Source organism: Fusarium fujikuroi, chromosome FFUJ_chr11 (genome assembly GCF_900079805.1).
Source record: "Fusarium fujikuroi IMI 58289 draft genome, chromosome FFUJ_chr11".
Lineage (NCBI taxonomy): Eukaryota > Fungi > Ascomycota > Sordariomycetes > Hypocreales > Nectriaceae > Fusarium > Fusarium fujikuroi.
Window position 1 is genome coordinate 398,426 of NC_036632.1, and position 18,008 is coordinate 416,433.

General features: G+C 49.5%; 8 protein-coding genes; 6 read left to right on the plus strand and 2 right to left on the minus strand.

Moving 5' to 3' along the window:
- Positions 1 to 290: 290 nt before the first annotated feature.
- Positions 291 to 1,956, plus strand: FFUJ_11361 (uncharacterized protein; the record flags this gene model as incomplete). XM_023570250.1 has 3 exons in its annotated part: positions 291 to 350; positions 401 to 517; positions 586 to 1,956. 3 exons carry the CDS (start codon positions 291 to 293, stop codon positions 1,954 to 1,956), a joined length of 1,548 nt encoding a protein of 515 aa, XP_023437389.1.
- Positions 1,957 to 3,281: 1,325 nt separating this feature from the next.
- On the plus strand, positions 3,282 to 4,796 carry FFUJ_11362 (related to alpha-amylase A precursor; the record flags this gene model as incomplete). XM_023570251.1 has 3 exons in its annotated part: positions 3,282 to 3,540; positions 3,590 to 3,699; positions 3,783 to 4,796. 3 exons carry the CDS (start codon positions 3,282 to 3,284, stop codon positions 4,794 to 4,796), a joined length of 1,383 nt encoding a protein of 460 aa, XP_023437390.1.
- A 426-nt stretch (positions 4,797 to 5,222) lies between these two features.
- On the plus strand, positions 5,223 to 7,307 carry FFUJ_11363 (related to heterokaryon incompatibility protein het-6; the record flags this gene model as incomplete). The annotated part of the gene is made up of 1 exon (XM_023570253.1): positions 5,223 to 7,307. The coding sequence occupies one exon, from the start codon at positions 5,223 to 5,225 to the stop codon at positions 7,305 to 7,307; it is 2,085 nt and encodes a 694-aa protein (XP_023438094.1).
- A 468-nt stretch (positions 7,308 to 7,775) lies between these two features.
- On the plus strand, positions 7,776 to 9,377 carry FFUJ_11364 (related to chromate transport protein; the record flags this gene model as incomplete). XM_023570254.1 has 4 exons in its annotated part: positions 7,776 to 7,898; positions 7,949 to 7,996; positions 8,050 to 8,171; positions 8,219 to 9,377. The coding sequence occupies 4 exons, from the start codon at positions 7,776 to 7,778 to the stop codon at positions 9,375 to 9,377; spliced, it is 1,452 nt and encodes a 483-aa protein (XP_023437391.1).
- Positions 9,378 to 10,343: 966 nt separating this feature from the next.
- FFUJ_11365 (related to fructosyl amino acid oxidase) lies at positions 10,344 to 11,684 on the plus strand (the record flags this gene model as incomplete). XM_023570255.1 has 2 exons in its annotated part: positions 10,344 to 10,556; positions 10,608 to 11,684. The coding sequence occupies 2 exons, from the start codon at positions 10,344 to 10,346 to the stop codon at positions 11,682 to 11,684; spliced, it is 1,290 nt and encodes a 429-aa protein (XP_023437392.1).
- Positions 11,685 to 12,301: 617 nt separating this feature from the next.
- FFUJ_11366 (related to sulfonate dioxygenase) lies at positions 12,302 to 13,556 on the plus strand (the record flags this gene model as incomplete). XM_023570256.1 has 3 exons in its annotated part: positions 12,302 to 12,745; positions 12,795 to 13,336; positions 13,385 to 13,556. 3 exons carry the CDS (start codon positions 12,302 to 12,304, stop codon positions 13,554 to 13,556), a joined length of 1,158 nt encoding a protein of 385 aa, XP_023437393.1.
- A 156-nt stretch (positions 13,557 to 13,712) lies between these two features.
- On the minus strand, positions 13,713 to 15,212 carry FFUJ_11367 (probable alpha-L-arabinofuranosidase; the record flags this gene model as incomplete). The annotated part of the gene is made up of 1 exon (XM_023570257.1): positions 13,713 to 15,212. The coding sequence occupies one exon, from the start codon at positions 15,210 to 15,212 to the stop codon at positions 13,713 to 13,715; it is 1,500 nt and encodes a 499-aa protein (XP_023437394.1).
- A 773-nt stretch (positions 15,213 to 15,985) lies between these two features.
- Positions 15,986 to 17,209, minus strand: FFUJ_11368 (related to epoxide hydrolase; the record flags this gene model as incomplete). Its single annotated transcript, XM_023570258.1, has 1 exon — positions 15,986 to 17,209. The coding sequence occupies one exon, from the start codon at positions 17,207 to 17,209 to the stop codon at positions 15,986 to 15,988; it is 1,224 nt and encodes a 407-aa protein (XP_023437395.1).
- Between the last annotated feature and the right edge of the window lie 799 nt (positions 17,210 to 18,008).

Sequence of the window (18,008 nt, forward strand, 5' to 3'; positions counted from 1 at the left end):
GTCGCGTGTCTAATGCCGACGCCAAAGATTGATCGCGTCCCCACGAGCGGGCTCAGGCAGACTGTGATTGGCCGTTAAGCTTCTACCGATTTTTCAACCCTGTCTGCCTGTTGGTATGCGGGGTCCATTCATATTCACTCGTCTCATTTTGTGTCACACCCATTCTCATGGCTATGGTGAGAAACCGTCAAGAATCTCATTCTATCACCTCGAACATGGCTCTGAATTAGATTCCAACCATAACTCTCATTCCTTTTAGTCTCCCTCTCACTTACTAAGTGTATGACACAATGGAGCCGTCCCAAAGACGACGCGCAGGATGCACTGAGTGCAAGAGGAAGAAGGCCAAGGTATGCTCACTATCTTCTCTCAGATCTCGTTTGTATTAACATTGGGCAAGTGCGACGAGAAGAGGCCGTCATGTTCCAGATGCTACAAGTACCCTCACCTGTGCTCATATGAGTTGAGCGTCAAGACCTTCAGAGTGGCAAAACGGAAGCCAGCTAGTAATGCTCAGGTATGATTCATTTACCTTCAACTGAGATGATTCAATTGAATTCAGATTCACTCAATATACTTTACCAGATCAAGACACAGCCACTTTTTACCGATGTGACGGCCGGTGGACAACAAGTGTCTCTGGCACCAAGCTCAGCTGTCACTTCCAACCAACTCATTTCTTATACCGATACATCCGATACATTTGACAGCAGCTTCCTCTCATCATCAATGCTAGATGATTCTTCTGATTTCCTGATTTCCTTTCCTGCAGTAAGCCCACCAAGGCTCAGCGTTTCCATCTCGCTACCGTCCAGCCCTCCACTCCGGTCTGATCCTCGGCGGATCTACTTCCAGCACTTTGTAGCCCACACAGCGATAGTATACTGGCCACTACAACCGGACATGGCTCTAAACTTGATTATACCAGCCGCTGATTTCAGCCCCTGTATCATGGGGGCAATGATCGCCGCCAGCAGCAGCCAACTCTTCAGAATGGCGCGAAACCCAGAATCGAAGAGTGCAGCAATATCGGCGACTGTGGAGTGTCTGGGAAACCTCCGAGAAGCAATTACTACACCGGGATTTGGCAACCTTGGAGTGACAATACTGCCGACGACGTTGATGCTGGCTACGACATGTGTTTGCGCTGGGGATACCACGACCTTTCGGAAGCATCTTAACGGGGCTCTTCATATCGTTCAACGTGATAAGTCGAAGTATAGTCTGGATCCTTTATGGTGGATGAGTCTCAAGTGGCTCGTCCACCTCCTGTTGATGAACAGACTTTCAGGGTTGCCGCTACCTTCGCGGCAGACGAAAGGGTTCATCGACTGGGACTACCTTTTAACATGTATGCCTGACTTGGGTCGCATTGATCTCACTTCTGGCTTCTCTCGGGAGCTGGTGACTGCTCTCAATATGGTATGCGAGCTATCTGAGCCGCGTTGCACGGACGTCGAGGCAAGTAGCCAGTTGTATGGAAATGATCTAGCACGCAGTGCATATTCTCACGAACTTGAACTTCGATTAATCGAGCTTCGGAAAAAGACTGCTTCAACAATAGCAGACGTGGTGCTCCGGACAGAACTAGAAAGCAGCCACAGACTATTCACTGATGCAACACTACTATGTCTCTACAGACGCGTTGACGAACTACCCAAGGACAATCCCAAAGTTCAAGCAACAGTGAACTCGATTATCAACTCATTACACAGCATCGACAAACACTCTCCTGTTCACGCTCAACTTCTGTGGCCACTTCTTGCAGCAGGCTGTGACTCAATAATCTATGCCGAACGCACCATCGTTGTAGAAACGATGGAGAGCATGACTGCACGTGGAATGGGCAGTTATGAAAACGTCCTCGAGTTCATGAGGGATTATTGGAAGAATGGTGGCGATATGAGATGGGACTTATTCGCCAAGCAAACAGGAAAAGACCTCGTACTATTCTGATGTCAATGATTTGAATGACACCGAACTCATAATTGCGCCTTTACATCTTCATCGGGCCAGCGGATATTCACGGATGGCCTCAAAGCCGATCATAGACTAAATCTTGGGTCTGGTAGGTCAGAATACACCGCTCTTCATGCTTTACAGAAGATGTGAGCCAGCTCGCTTGCAGCAAGAATGAGCTGCACTGCTACGTCGCACGGCCATAGTGTTGGGTTTGGGAGGTAACCTCGGCAATCGAGTACGGAGATCGACAGCATAAACACCATAAATGGACCCAGCACCCCCAGAGCAAAGTTTTCACGATCCTCATGCGATGACTAAAATCAACATCTGATATCAGTTCATCCAAGGCTCGGCTCTTTGCCGGCGATGATGAAGCAATCACCAGCTGAAATGCAACAATAATGGATCACCCGCAACGCCCATCATAACGATAGGGTAAGATACGAAAGAAGACGTCGAGATTATTTCCACCACGGAGAAACATTGGCTTAGTGAGATCAAGAGAGTAGGACCGAAAACTGCCGGTAGGGCATTATTAGTCAAAGAAATCATAGGCTCAAAGGGGGATACTACACATGCACTTGGTACAGAAATCCGGGGTTGAGAGCCGAGGATGTATGCTAGACATCTGCAAGTCCACTCACGCTTGCGGGGGCGGCCCGAATAAACGGGTAATAATGCTAAAACGGTAAAAGTGCTGTCGTCTATCAAGATGTTGTTCCAAACGAACAACAGGAACTTTTCCTTAGTTGGTGCTAGTCAGTGCGACGCTGTAAAAAGCTCCGTGATGGAATAGGGAGGTGAGCCACTAAATCGATGATGAAATGGATCTATACCCATGCAGAAAGACGATGCAGACAACGTGGTGCATGATAAACGCAGGGAGCACGCGGAAACTCCGCCTGTCAACGTGACACCCGCCAAAAGAAGATCGAGTTTCGGCCCGATACCAAGTTAAAGAGGTCATCTGGTGTACCCCTGTCACGATGATCACCATTGGAGCTCCCGTCTCAACCTCAAACGCTCGTGCACTATAACGTTTAATGACATGACCCCGCAAGCGCACCCAATCAGACGCGAGAAGTCAGCTCCGGAGGTTTTCTGCTTCTGGTCGGCTGTTAACCCACTGTTAACGAATCCTTCGGTCCTTGGTGCTATAGCTGAACAAAGCGCTAACACTGTAATTTAATCCTTCATCATTCGAAACATACTATTCGTCTTGTCTTGAACACTTTGAATTTTACGATAAAAGGGCTTCGTCCCGCCATGTCTTGAGATCCAGCAGCACTCTCATCCTCATTCCTCGCCTCAAGTTCAATATGAAGTTCTCTCTTCTTGCGACCATTGTCGCTAGCATCAGCCCGCTCGCACACGCAGCGGATGCAAACGCTTGGAAGTCGCGAAACATCTACTTCGCGCTTACTGATCGTGTTGCGCGCAGTGCTGATGATAATGGCGGCAGTGCGTGCGGAAACCTCGGAAATTACTGTGGTGGAACTTTTAAGGGTCTGGAGTCGAAGCTTGATTATATCAAGGGCATGGGATTTGATGCTATTTGGATTACGCCTGTTGTTGACAGTAAGTGTTGTGGAAATGGTTGGAAGAAAGTGACTGACCAGAGCGATAGATACTGATGGCGGATACCATGGATACTGGGCCAAGGATCTGTATGCGGTCAACTCCAAGTATGGTACTGCGGATGATCTGAAGAGTCTTGTCAAATCTGCTCATGACAAGGTGAGCCACTTTCTTCTTCCCATGCTGTTCTGCTGTGATCGCGTCGTTGGTCTGTCTCCGTGATCCCGTGCTGACTGTTCCAGAACATGTATGTCATGTGCGATGTTGTTGCAAACCATATGGGCAAAGGCATCTCAGACCACAAACCCTCCCCCCTCAACCAACAAAGCTCATACCACACTCCCTGCGACATTGACTACAGCAACCAGAGCAGCATTGAGCAGTGTGAAATCGCTGGTCTTCCCGATCTCAACACCGGCAGCGACACCGTAAAGAAGGTCCTCTACGATTGGATCAAGTGGCTCGTTGCTGAGTATAGCTTCGACGGTATCCGCATCGACACCGTCAAGCATGTAGAAAAGCCATTCTGGCCTGGTTTCCAGGATGCCGCTGGTGTTTACGCCATCGGTGAAGTTTGGGATGGAGGTCCTGATTACCTCGCTGGCTATGCCCAGGTCATGCCCGGTCTTTTGAACTACGCTATGTATTACCCCATGAACCGCTTCTACCAGCAAAAGGGCGATCCTTCAGACGTCGTCGCTATGCACGATGAGATCAGCAACAAATTCCCTGACCCCACTATCCTCGGCACTTTCATCGACAACCATGATAACCCCCGTTGGCTAAGCCAGAAGAACGACAAGGCTCTCCTCAAGAACGCCCTTGCATACGTCATCCTTGCCAGAGGTATTCCCATCGTCTACTACGGAACGGAGCAGGGTTATGCTGGCGGCAATGATCCTGCTAACCGCGAGGATCTCTGGCGAAGCAGCTTCAGCACCAACGCGGATCTCTACCAACACATCTCACGTCTCTCCAAGGCCCGCTCAGCGGTTGGTGGCCTTGGTGGAAATGATCACAAGCATCTTTACTCGCAGAACAGCGCCTATGCTTGGAGTCGTGCTGACGGTGATCTTATTGTTCTTACTTTGAACCGCGGTCAGGGATACTCAGGACAGACCTGCTTCAACACTGGAAAGAACAACAAGACTTGGGACAAGGTCTTTGGAAGTGGCACTGTTACGTCTGATGGCAATGGACAGGTTTGCGTTAGCTACACTAACGGCGAGCCAGAGGTCTTGGTCGCGTCTAGCTAAATGGCACAAAAATGGGGTCGGCTTAGTACTGGATACGGTCTTTTCCTCAACTCTGCTTCATGACTTTCTTATATACTGAGCTCAGTTTCAATGCATCTTTTGTCTCTTTTAACTTTGGGTTCTTGGTGTGCACACTATGTCAGCGCCAAGACCGCGATGCATCAAATGTTGGTTACATAGTGGCTGTAATTGTAATTGTGCTGGTTTTCTATGCAGCTCAATGGCATAGCAGTGAGCACTGCCATCTTGATTGGCCCCGACTTTGTAAGAACTGAAACGTTGTAATTCCAGGCGCTTAATATTCTCGCACTATAATCTATGCGGCCGCTGCGGCTGACAGCCACGTCTTTTTATGAGACTGGTCCCATTGCGCATAATAAATTACCATTCTTTTATCTTCTCTCATTCGGCCAGCTCTCGAAGAAAATGCCACCATTCCAGTATCCTCCATTACTGCCCTTGGAGCTACGGCTTCTGGTACTGCAACCCGGTATGCCAGAAGATCCCCTCACTGGGACCCTCGTGCAAAGGAAATTATCGCCTGCAGACGGTGTTATCCCAGAATACGAGGCTCTATCTTACTGCTGGGGCGATCAGTCTCATCCCCAACCCGTCAAACTCAAGACTAAATGGCGAAAAGATAAAGAACAGCCAGATCAGGACAGCTCCGGCTACCGAAAGTACATGCTCTCAGTCTTTGGTATTCAATCTGGATATCTTGATATTGGACCGAACCTAGCCTCTGCTTTGCGGGCTCTGAGATTTCGTCACCATAAACGAATATTGTGGTGCGACTCTATCTGTATCAACCAAAAAGACATCACAGAGCGCTCTGCTCAGGTTCAGCGCATGGCAGATTTGTATCAATCTGCCAGAAGGGTCATTGTCTGGCTGGGCTCTGCAGCGCCCTGGAGCTCTACAGCCATGGAAACTTTGCGTTGGGTGAGAAAACAACTCTCGTCTCCAGCCATAGCAATTTCCCAGTATGAAGGGATAACTCCCAAATTCTCCCCAAAGGAGGACGGAAGTCGGCAGGAGATCGACTGTACAGGGCCTCTCCCGCTTTCCCGAGATCAGTGGCTTGCTTTTGAGCAGCTGATAGCCGCAGACTGGTTCCGACGTCTTTGGACATACCAAGAAATAGTCTTGGCAAATCAAGAAACATCAATCGTGAAATTAGGCGTCGAGGAAATGCAATGGACCAAGTTCATTGAAGCGGCCTTGTTCATATGTTTCAATAAATGGTCGGGATTGCAACCGTTCTTTGTTGATCCGCCGAGGCACAACAAAAATATCAAGGTCTTTTGTGCCAAGGCCGTGAGTTGTAGCACCATGCAGGAGCTGGGCAGGGACTCTATTGGCTGGGTTACTCTATTGTCGTTGACGAAACTCTATGACTGCTCTGATAGTCGGGACAAGCTGTACGCGCTTCGAGGGTTTTTCGAAGCCGAGACTGCCCAATTAATACCTGTAGACTACACCAAGTCTGCCAGGCAAATTGTGGCTTCAGCTTCCGTCGCTCACTTGAAGCAGAGTCGAAATCTTGAATTCCTCGAACTCTGCAACTCGACCGTATCTCCCAGCTGGGCTGCGGACTTAGAAAAGCCCCTGGGCCTCCTACAGCTCTTCAGCAACGCCGGCGCAAGGTCTGCCGCTTCAGCGAGGTTGGTAAAGCCTGGAGTGTTAGAGGTAGCGGGCGTTTCTTGTGATGAAATCTGCAACAGTGTAATGGATCTGCCCCCGAGAGAAACTTATGAACTATTAGAGGACTACATCACCAATGTTCTCACGGTGTTTCGAAATCTCACAGGCAGTGAGGACTTTCATCGAGACGATAAATGCCTCGACGAATTGATAACCATGATGACGTTTGGTAACCTATGGGATCACAGTACAAAAAGAACTGAATGTGCTCCTTCTTGGACAACCATCTCTTTGGAAATTGGACGGCGAATGATACGTCAGTGGATAACGGGCAACGCCATCTCAGACGATTACTACAGCATACCATATGGTCATAGGAGCGCTGCAGCAACCGCTTGTACAAGAACGCGCGGTGGTGCACTCGTGTGCGTCCCTTCAGAAAGCTACGATGGGGATATAATAGTAACTCTTCTTGGCCTATCAAGCAACTTAGTCCTCCGCCCACAGTCGGATGGTGCCTACGCGGTCGTGGGGCCGTGCTATCATCAAAGATATTCCAACGGCCAAGCCTTACTCGGTGATGATTTCCGTGACTGGGAGAAACTATGGTGTATCGAAACACACAGTCTTGCGTTTTGGAAAGAGGGTGAGCCTCTGAGTTTCTCAGATCCACGGCTTGACGGGGTGCCGTTGCCTGTCGGGTATAGCGAGTACGCAGTTGCACTGGACGGGAAACATGTTCCTTATTGGATACATAAGTGCGAATATGAGGAGTACATGGAACACGAAAGAATATACGATCCACGAATGGCAGAGCATAGGTTGAAGGACAGAGGAGTGCCGATAGAGAGATTTCGGTTGATATAAGATTCTGTCAGCGACTTTGGAGGATGCAGACGAACGTCTTGGTCTATAACTGCCTTGATGGGGTTCAATTCTGTTTTTATTTGTGATCTAGCTCACGATACTACGTGGAAATAGATGGTCAGCTTGTGCTTCAAGAGATGCCCTTTAGGGCCAGTCCTCGTGCCCAATTGGTCTCTCACCATTGGCTGGCCACCGCCAAGAAACCTAACAATAGCAATAAAAAAAAGCTTTCATCGACACTGGCCCAATAATGCGAGGTCAATTATTAGCATGGTGAGAGAACAGGTATCTGGCACACCCGCACGATAATTGGTCAATCGCGGCCAAAAGTTGAAAGAGGTTTAGATCCAATGACGTGACCGCCAGGAGTTGAAATGAAGCTTAAATCGCCATTACGTGAGTCACTTATCTCCTCGCTTCCTCCAAACACGTTGATTGAGCATCTAGCGATACCTCAAAGGGCTCAAAATGGTTGTCGGCGGCTGGGAAAACTCGCTGCGTAGAGCCGCAGATCGCGCGCTGCAGACGCTCAAGGTCAATTGGCATCTCGGCTTTACCGCATTTGGCGGACCCCCCGTGCACTTCAAAATCGTAAGCATAACCTCTCACAGCTTCTTTTACAGCATGGCTAACGGACGGAGTTTCATGACAAATTTGTCACGAAATTGCAATGGATAGATGAGCAGATTGTACGTTTGCACTCCCTCCCAAGCCATCACACCCGATTAACAGTAATGTTTAGTTCCAGGAGCTCTTCAGTGTTTCTCAGGCGCTTTCTGGCCCTGCTAGTACCAAGATGCTTTACTGTATCAATTTGATCCATGGCGGCCTGTTCGAAGCTCTTCTGGCTTTTTTTGTCTGGAGGTATGACGCGTGATTTGTATCTGATAGGGCGCGACTGACTAAAACAGCTTGCCTGGTTTTCTAGGCATGTTTGGACTCTCCATTGGTGTATCCAGCATCGGGGATACACTACCTCGCGCGGTATACGCTCTTCTCTCAGGTCTAAATGCAGCTACTGTTGGGATCATCGCGTTGGCAGCCGTTGAACTCTCCGACAAGGCTATCACAGATCAAGCTACGAGGCTTGTTCTTTCAATCACTGCCATGGCCGGGATACTGTACAACGCCCTCTGGTACTTTCCAGTCCTCATTGTTGCGGGTGGATGCTGTACTATCGTGTATGATTTTCGCTGGCTGCATCGTCCGGTCCGAGCTGTCAAGAACGCTCTTCTTAGGATGAGGATGGGAAGAGTCACGGAGAGTGAGAATATTCAAGGTGCTGAGAATGGAACGGACGGCAACGCCAATGATTCCAGAGTCGCCCTTGCTGAGACCTCCGAGTCTGGCCCCCGAGAGGATGGACCGCGTGTCGTGCCCCAGGAGTACCGCCTCAACTTCTCATGGAAGTCCGGAACAGCCGTCATCGCCGTCTTCCTCCTCTCATTCATCGTCGTTCTCGTCCTACGCGGGACTTTGCCGACACCTCCTTTGCTCTACAAGCTTTTCGCCAACCTATACCTGGCTGGAACAATCATCTTTGGTGGCGGTCCCGTTGTGATTCCTCTTCTTCGAGAGTACGTCGTTGCTGAGGGATGGGTTTCACCGCGGGATTTCCTCATCGGCCTCGCTATTGTGCAGGCATTCCCAGGACCAAACTTCAACTTCGCCGTGTTTTTAGGCGGCCTCGCAGCTGCGAACAGTGGATACCCGGCGATTGCTGGAGCGCTGATTGCTTACCTTGGTATCTTCGTCCCAGGCATGGTTCTGGTTCATGGAACGATGGGCGTCTGGGGGGTTCTGCGGTCACGACGCTGGGTCAAGTCTGCCGTGCGAGGCATCAATGCTGGTGCTGTCGGATTGATCTACACGGCTGTCTATAGGATATGGCAGGTTGGATACATCGATCAGGGCTTTCAGTCTGGAAAGAGTCTTGCTGACGATCCTTGGTGGGTTGTTGTCACTGCAACGGCTTTTGTAGGAGGACGATATTTTGGTGTCGCACCGCCGTTGGCAATTTTACTTGGTGCTTCGATGGGGTTGTTGAGGTATGGCATTGTTACAGCATGATTTAGGCTCGCTATCGGGAGCAACTTAGCAAGCGACTGCATCGGCGAGGGCCGAGATGAAGGCCTCGGTTTGGACATTTATCGAAAGATGAAACTTGAGGTTTTGAGTCCTCTTGTAGATAATTGGAATAAAGTTCGCGCGCTAGCGATCAACATGGTACGATTGAGATAGGAAGGCATCATGCCTTGGTGGGGCCGAGCGGCGACTGCTCGGGATGGCTTCCGTGATGCGAGGCCCGGGTTCATAGATTGGCTCCTGATCCCGACCGGCTCTCGGCAACGAAACCGCAGCGGACGAACCGTAGAAAGCAAAGAGTTTCCGGATGCGTAAGCTTTGTCTATATCAAACTGCATTGCATGCGGTGAGATGAACATTAAACATATGGCAATCGGTGAAAGATGATGCGCCGACCCTCAAGAGCAGACCTTGGCATGGGATGGGTTCTCACTTGTCACACCATATCTTTAATACCAATAAGCAGCCCATAATTTGAGTCTACCGGTGTAGTATCTTTATGCCGTGTTACCAGACCCAAAGACCACATGATGCCCATAATCCGGGGTAGACACCGACGAAGCGGGGAAGAAGTGGAGGTTGAGTTATCTTTTGGTGGCGGCCGGTGTGTCTTTGCGGCGGCTACGCTAACGAATTCTGTGGTCCTCGTGAGGAGCTCGTCTCCAAAATTCGTTATCTTATCCAACCAGATGATGCCGTGATGTTTCTTTGGCGATATCGGATGACGACCCGATGCGGGTATGTTAGCCATTCTTCCAGAACAATTGGTGGCTTGGATGGTTTTAAATGCAGTCCACCCATCGTTTATCTTTCTCTTGTCCTTTACTTTATTCCATAATTATAGTGACTTTTGTATTCGAGTTTGCGTTCTGTAATAGGCATCGTCGCGGACCACTCACCGGAATAGCAACCCGCCTCACCCCCGCCAGCAAACCTTCACAATCCTGCAAAATGTCTACAGAAAACACAAATCAGTCTATCCTCATTCTCGGAGGCGGCTGTTTTGGTCTGGCAACAGCTTTTGAGCTTGCTCAAAAGGGTTACAAGAACATCACAATTCTCGAAAAAGATGTCGATGTACCGAGCCGCTTTTCCGCTGCTTATGATCTGAACAAGGTCATTCGTGCCGAGTACGCAGATGACTTCTACACCCAATTAGCCCTCGTAAGTCACAGCCATTTACTTCCTGAATTGCGTACTGAGTCTTGATTTTAGGACGCAATTCGAAAATGGCAGTCTGATCCGCTCTACATGCCTCATTATCATCAAACCGGCTTTCTCAATGTCACGTCCGGTAAAGCAGCTCAAAATACCAAGGGTGCAGTAGAGAGCTACTTCCAATCACTTCAGAAGAATCCAGCTTTCAATGGCCAAACCGTCCGTGTGAACAGCAGCAAGGAGATCAAGAAACTGGTCCCCAAGTTCAGTGGCCCTCTTACTGGCTTCACCGGATATCACAACAAGCTCGCTGGTTACGGCCACTCTGCTAATGCTTTGAGAGCTGTGTACGAGCAATGCGTCAAACTTGGCGTGAAGTTCCATCTTGGAACGAAGGATGGTGAAGTCGAGTCATTGTTGTATGCGTCAAGCCGCGAGGGAACGAAGTGCATCGGTGCCAGGACACGCGGAGGCACCATCCACTCAGCAGACAAGACCATCGTCGCTCTAGGCGCCGACGCCGCCAACATTCTTCCGCGCATTGGAAAACAAATGACAGGTCGAGCATGGGGTGTCGCGCATATCCAACTCACAGACAAAGAAGCAGCCGAACTCAAGGGCATCCCAGTCACCAACGTCCGCGACCTCGCCTTCTTCTTCGAGCCCGACCTGAAAACCAAGAAGCTCAAATTCTGCCACATGGGCGGCGCCTTCACAAACTACGCCTTCTCCAAAGACGGTCTCTCCATCCCCTTTCCCGACCTAGCAGATTCACAATTCATGCCTCTTGAGGACGAAACTCACATCCGTCTTCTTCTCAAAGAGGTCTTCCCTCAACTGGCTGACAGACCTCTGATTGATCAGCATCTATGCTGGTTCGCTGACACGGATGATTCGGACTTTATCATCGATTACGTCCCTGGTACTAATGCGACTTTGGCGGTGTTGAGTGGTGATAGTGGACATGGCTTTAAGATGTTGCCGATCTTTGGTCAGTTTGTGCATAAGTTGCTTGTGGAGGAGAAGCAAAGCCAGGCAAAGTGGCAGTGGAAGGATAGTAAGCCTAAGGCTGCGGCTGTGTGGAGAAGTAGTGAGAGTCAAGAGCTTGCCGCTGTTCCTCGGGCGAAGTTGTAGGAGTTTCAAGCAGAGAGCATATATCTAATATGAATGTCTATTTTTCTCATCAACGGTCTCTCGGTCTTCTGTCTATATGTCACGCTACGAAATTCAGCTCGGTCACTTGAAGTGAGAGAGACTAGTTCAACCAACAGAAAGAACAAGGAGCAACTACGAATCCAACATATCTCCTTTTGGCTATAAATAGCGGATAAACGGCGACTCTAATCGTTATTCGTCAGCATCATAACGAAGTGAGGGGTCGATATCTCGTCCGAGTCTTACAAATCGTTAATTACACGACACCATCAACTAACAAACGAGGTGCTGTTATTTCCGATTTGAGCCAAGATCATTCGATCGCGCAATATCTTGAGAAATGGATTGGACGACTATTTATGTTGCAATCAGTTTGCATATCGCATGTCGAACGTGGGCCAATGAGGTTTGTCGCAGTAAGTCTTGGTCATTGTCTGCCATCATGGCGTGACTGGCCAAGTTGGGGTCATTGTAACAGTAGTGAGGGGATGATGATCGTATATCAAGATGCCTTAATCTGCTGCAATTTCAAAGAATCAGTTCAAAGTTTCATAATTAAAACATTATATAAGAGAGCAAAGTCCAATTACTTCAAGATGGTCCCAGCCCCAATCGACCCCAGCATCAAAGATGTTGCCGAACCCATCAAAGACACACTCAAGATCCCCGACCCAGCAAAGCAGCGTCTCGAGAAATCGGGTGTAGACCTCTCCAAAGGCTATCCCTACCGTCCCTCTCGCCCTTTGTATCTCGATGATGTCTACAAGATTAGAGACAAGCCTCGCGATCATATCGACGCTGGTGCTCGAGCTGACAAGTCAAAGAAGAGCCTTCTGTCCGCTGCAACGAAGGTCACTGATCTGACAGCTTACATTGGAACTGAAATTGAAGGTCTGCAGTTGAAGGATCTCACTAATCAGCAGCGAGATGAACTCGCGCTGCTCATCGCCGAGAGAAGTGTTGTGTTTTTCAGAGATCAGGATCTTTCGCCACAGCAGCAGAAGGAGCTTGGAGAGTGGTACGGTGAGGTTGAAATTCACGTGAGTGATTCACTCGATCCTCCTCGGAGCAGATACTCACACGACATAGCCTCAAGTCCCTCATGTCCCTGGCGTCCCAGGAGTAAGTGTCCTGTGGCCCGATCTCATGGCTCAAGAGCGCCCAGCCAGTTTCCGTCAACCTGGCGGTGCATCGCGCTGGCACACAGATCTCGTTCATGAGAAACAGCCAGCAGGTATCACACATCTCCACAATGATACTATCCCATCTGTTGGTGGAGATACTCTGTGGGCATCTGGCTACGCTGCATATGAGAAGCTCTCCCCAGAGTTCCGCAAGATCATTGATGGCCGGGAGGCTGTTTACCGCTCTGCTCATCCGTACCTGGACCGTGATCATCCCGAACAAGGTCCAAAGTATATTGAGCGCATTCATCCCATTGTCCGTGTTCATCCTGCCACGGGCTGGAAGGCGCTCTGGGTGAACCGTGCGATGACGGATAGGATTGTTGGTCTTGATCGGGCAGAGAGTGATGTCATTCTTAATTATCTTTATGATGTTTATGAGCAGAACGTTGACATCCAAGTCCGATTCAAGTGGACGCCTAGGACCTCGGCTTTATGGGACAACCGGTATGTAGAAGCCAAATCTGGGAGAACACGGATGCTGACAGATTGCAGTATTACTATTCACAACGCTAGCTGGGACTATAGCGGAAGAGAACCACGACATGGCACGCGAGTGACTTCTTTGGCTGAGAAGCCGTACTTTGATGCATCGGCTCCTACACGTCGTGAGGCACTGGGTCTTTTGGGAGACAGTGAGAAAAAGGAACTTGAGGAGTCAAAGTGAGAATCATGTTCTCAATCACTGCCTTTAGGAACTTATTTCAAACTCCAATAAATTGAATAATCAATTGATTAACACTGATGTTTCATTTACCCCCGAATGTTCTTCAGCCAATCACCTGTGATTTCCACTTCAAACCTGTCATAATCCGAATTCCATCTAAGCAAAGCCAGTGGCAACAACAAAGCTAACATCATTGACAAAGCTGTTGGCAGAATCAAAGTCATGAACACCACCATTTGAAGCAGCGTACCCAACGTTGTTGTAGTGGCGAATGTACCTGGTCGGATAGCTCCATGATCGGAACGAACTTCCTGTTCCGCTGATACCCTTCTGGGGGCAGAACGTAGCATCCTCATTGAAGATCTTGCTTCCGTCACTCTTGTTCACGTACAGCTGGAAGCCAGAGTGGCGAATGTAACTACCAGGAGTATCTTTAGACTCGAAGGATACACAGCCGCTGTTGGCGAGACCGGTGCGGACGGTCCAGCTTGCTGACTGCTTGAGGGCGGTGGAGCTGGAGCTGGAGATCACTTGGGTGTTGACGTTGGAGGAGCTGTGTGCGAGGACGCGGTCGGTGTAGCCAGAGGTAGTGACTTTGAGGGTGACAGATGATCCGACGGCGAGGGCGGTTCCGCTTGTCAAAGATGTGGTGGCGTATTTGGCCGCGACGATGTTGGCCTGCACCGAGTTCTCGGTCGCATCAGAAGGGTATCCGCTAGTCATTACTCCTTCGTAGAAAGTTCCTTGGGCTCCATTGCTGTTATCACCGCCAATGCCGAGAATGATTGCTCCTTCTTTGCTCATGGGGTTGTATCCACCATCAGGGCGTGCACCGCTGTAAAAAGTCGATAGTGAACCCGAGGCGGCATTTCCACCACGAATGGCCCACGTGCCGGGCTTGCCCTTGACGACAGCACTGGTGAAACGGTTGGAGATACTTGGGTTCGCAGTGTTTTGCTTGGCGCCCTGTCCAGAGAAGAGGCCGTTTTCAAGATCAGCCATGATCCAAGGGCCGCTGCCGGAACCAGAGCCCCAGACGGTGTTGTCGCCGAAGTAGATAGCTTCCATGTGTCCATTGCCAGTATCCTTGCTGTTGGTCTCCGCATTGCCGTAGTCGAAGCAGCAGGCACCGTTGTAATGCGTTCCGTCAAGAACAGCATACATACCCTCGGGTTCATCGCCAGTGGCAGAACCGTCAACTTGGTTGTTACGATAGCCGGTACCAGGGGAAATAAACACTCCGTAAGCCTTCTTGCCGTTGAGCGTAACAGGTGCACCATCAGCAGCGGCAAGGTTATCATAGCCATTCACATCGGGGCCATTGAAGCCACCAGGAGGAGCCTGGGTCAAATGGTTGCTCCGGCCAGACTGATCATAGATGATGGTGATGAGACACGTTGTGCCGCTGCAGAAGGAGTCTTGGGCAGAAGAAGCTGCGACACCGCCTGCGGAGACAGGCTTGATGTCGGTGAGGGCTCCGTCTGAGGCGCGCTTGATCTGGTAGAGACCGCCGGTATAGCTGTCAAAGAGGGCGCGGGTAGTGCTATGAGCGGCGATGCAGGGTGTTCCGCCGGACTTGTAGATGTCGCATGGTCCTGCTGAGACAAGGCGAGCGGTGGTGGCGAGACCCAGAGCGAAGACGCTTTGGAGAAGCATTGTGATGTTGAGTCCGGGGACTATGAGAAGATGTGTAAAACCAGAGCCAAGTGTCTTAGACAGAAGATTGAAGAAGAGCTGCTGAGTTACAAGAAACGGTAATTACGACACGGAATAAGAGCTCTTTATATAGATATATCCATCCTGAGGGTCTCTCCTCCGATACCCTCCCCCGAACCCCATCGCATCAACACCAGACGAAGCGGCTAACCACCTTCCTATTTCGCACACACTCTCCAAAGGAGTAACTATTCACAAATTCCTCCGTGGACAAATGCGCCAGGGAATGGTGCGCCAAGGCTTATTCGCCCGCTTCTCCAAATCTGCGGGGTATGCAGATCGGCGCCATCGTCATCTGGGGTAAATACCCCAGGGGGCATCGCGTGGCTCGGGCCTCGATGTAACCATAAACCGGCACGCAAGTGCCGAATTCGATGCGGACAAATTAGATGTTGGAAGACATTGATCGGTGCTAAGAGAGCCAATGGAGGAAGAATGTGGGGATGCATTTAGGGCCGAGTCGTGATGTGGGCGGTATTGAGATCGTCGTGACCTAACCTGATGGGCTGTTGGTACTAAGGGAAGGGATGAAATATCCTCGTATAATTGATGTCTGGCACCTCAAGACCGCGGATGACACATGACCTGATCGTAAGAGAATTGAATAACTAGTCCGATAGAGTACGAAACTTGCCCAAATTTGACATAAACTTTACTCGGCATTTGCCTCTACCCGTTCCCATTCCAAGCGCCGCATCGTGACTGGAATCGCTTCACTTCTCCCAAAACGCCCCAATGAAGTCCTCCACATCCTTCCAAAGCGCATCCGGCTCCTCAAGCGCAGCAAAGTGTCCACCTTTGTCATGCATTCTATACCACTTCACCTGCTCCGTCTGCTGAATCCATCTCTCCGGTGCAGTAACAAGTTCCTTCTTGAACGCCGAGTGCCCGAGCGGTACTTTGAGAGTCTTCCAGGCATTCATCATGAGCTCGTGGTCCTCGAGAACTGTGAGGTGAAGATAGATAGATGTTGGGTAACAGCCTGTGAACCAGTAGAGCGCTATGTTTGTTAGGATGAGGTCTTTGGAGGGTGTTTCGTCGGACCAGCGGTGCATCTTGTCGCCGATCCAGGCGAGGAGGGCGATGGGATTACTGCCGAAGATGTAGCCTGCTGTAGCTGGCTTGGTGCCGTCGAGTTGGATGAAGGCTGTTTCTTTCTTTTGAAAGTCTGCCATTCTGCCGAACGCTGCCATTTCGTCGGGACTATACTTGCCGGCCTTGATTCCTTCTTCGACATCTTCACCTGGAGGAGGTGAGATGTTTAACATGCTCATATGAACGAGTTTACATGCAGGATCAATGTTTGCGATGACAGGTGCGGTCCAGCCGCCGAGATCGCCTCCCTGGGTCATGTACCCTGTCTTGTCAAAGCCCAACGAGTGCATCATCTTTGACATGAGCCGGGCGTTATCAATGTGGGTGAATGGCTTATCGAGAGGCGGCGTATCAGAGAAACCGAACCCGATATGGTGAGGAACGATGATGTGATAGGGTAGAGACTCAGGATCGTACTCAGATTTGAGTTTCTGAAGAATGGGGAGGTATTCAACAACAGAACCAGGCCAACTATGAAGAAACAGAATGGGGACCGCAGCAGGGTTCTTAGAAAACAAAGCCAGAGAATTGATCTTGTAATCTTTCGCGTCATCATCAGTGACAGTGATGTCAAATTGCGGGATCGAATTGAGAGTAGCCTCCCATTTCTTCCAATCGTAACCATTCGCCCAATATTCAACCAATTCCGTCAAGGTCTTTCTCGGGAGTCCAAGAGCGCCATCATCCCGTGAATTCCAAATATTCGCTGATGGAATAGGTGACAGCTTGAGGAGCGTCTTGAGCCGCTCGATCTCACCATCGGGAACGGAAATAGTGGATGATGTAAGATTTGCTGACGCGGGGACGGGCCAGGGCGGAGCGCTAAAGGGAAGGGAAGACATTGTGTAAAAATGGATTTGATAGTGCTTAGAGTAAATTGAAAGAGGCGAATTGATTTGAAATACAATTTTTAATGGTCTTTTTGACTGTTCTTATGCGTTTTGCTCCGCTTGGGGATGGACTTCTGCCCTGGGATGATGATCCTTAGGCTCAGATGCATGAGGTTGATTGGCAGGATGTCAGATTTCTAGAAACTTCGCGAAATTACTACACACTAGCTCCATTTAAGAAATACAGAATCAGCTAGAGACTGCTAGAAGTTTCTGATGCTGATTAAATGATGTTGTTGTGCTGTCGGCATATCAGTGAGGCCTAGCAAACAAGCTAGGTTGGATTCAGTGTTCATGGCGCACTTTTGACTTGGAGTGGAAAACTAAATTTAAAGACGTAAATCAAGAGTATAAAACAGCCAGACTATTGAGATCGAGAGCATGCCGTTTCTAACTGTGAGAATATGGACAATGTAGCTTGCAGAGGTGGTAGGATTTGCTTCTAGTAGTTGGCATCCAGCGCAAAAACATTCCTCTCTATGGCTATCCTTTTTGAGCTGTTACCATATTTTGATACCTCAAAGACCTAATTGTTCTCTAACTACAACTTGCACCTGAATTTCTGCCGCCCGTTATGGCTAACACAGCTGTGTGTGTTTTACCTGATATAGATCTGATCTCATTGCAAGGTTGCCGTCTAGAGATGGTAGTTGTCTTTCTTTGTCCTTCCCTATTTGAGTCCAACTAGCTCTGTAATAACTTCTCTGCTTTCTTTGCCTACATGGAAGCTCCATTGGGAGATACCACCGGA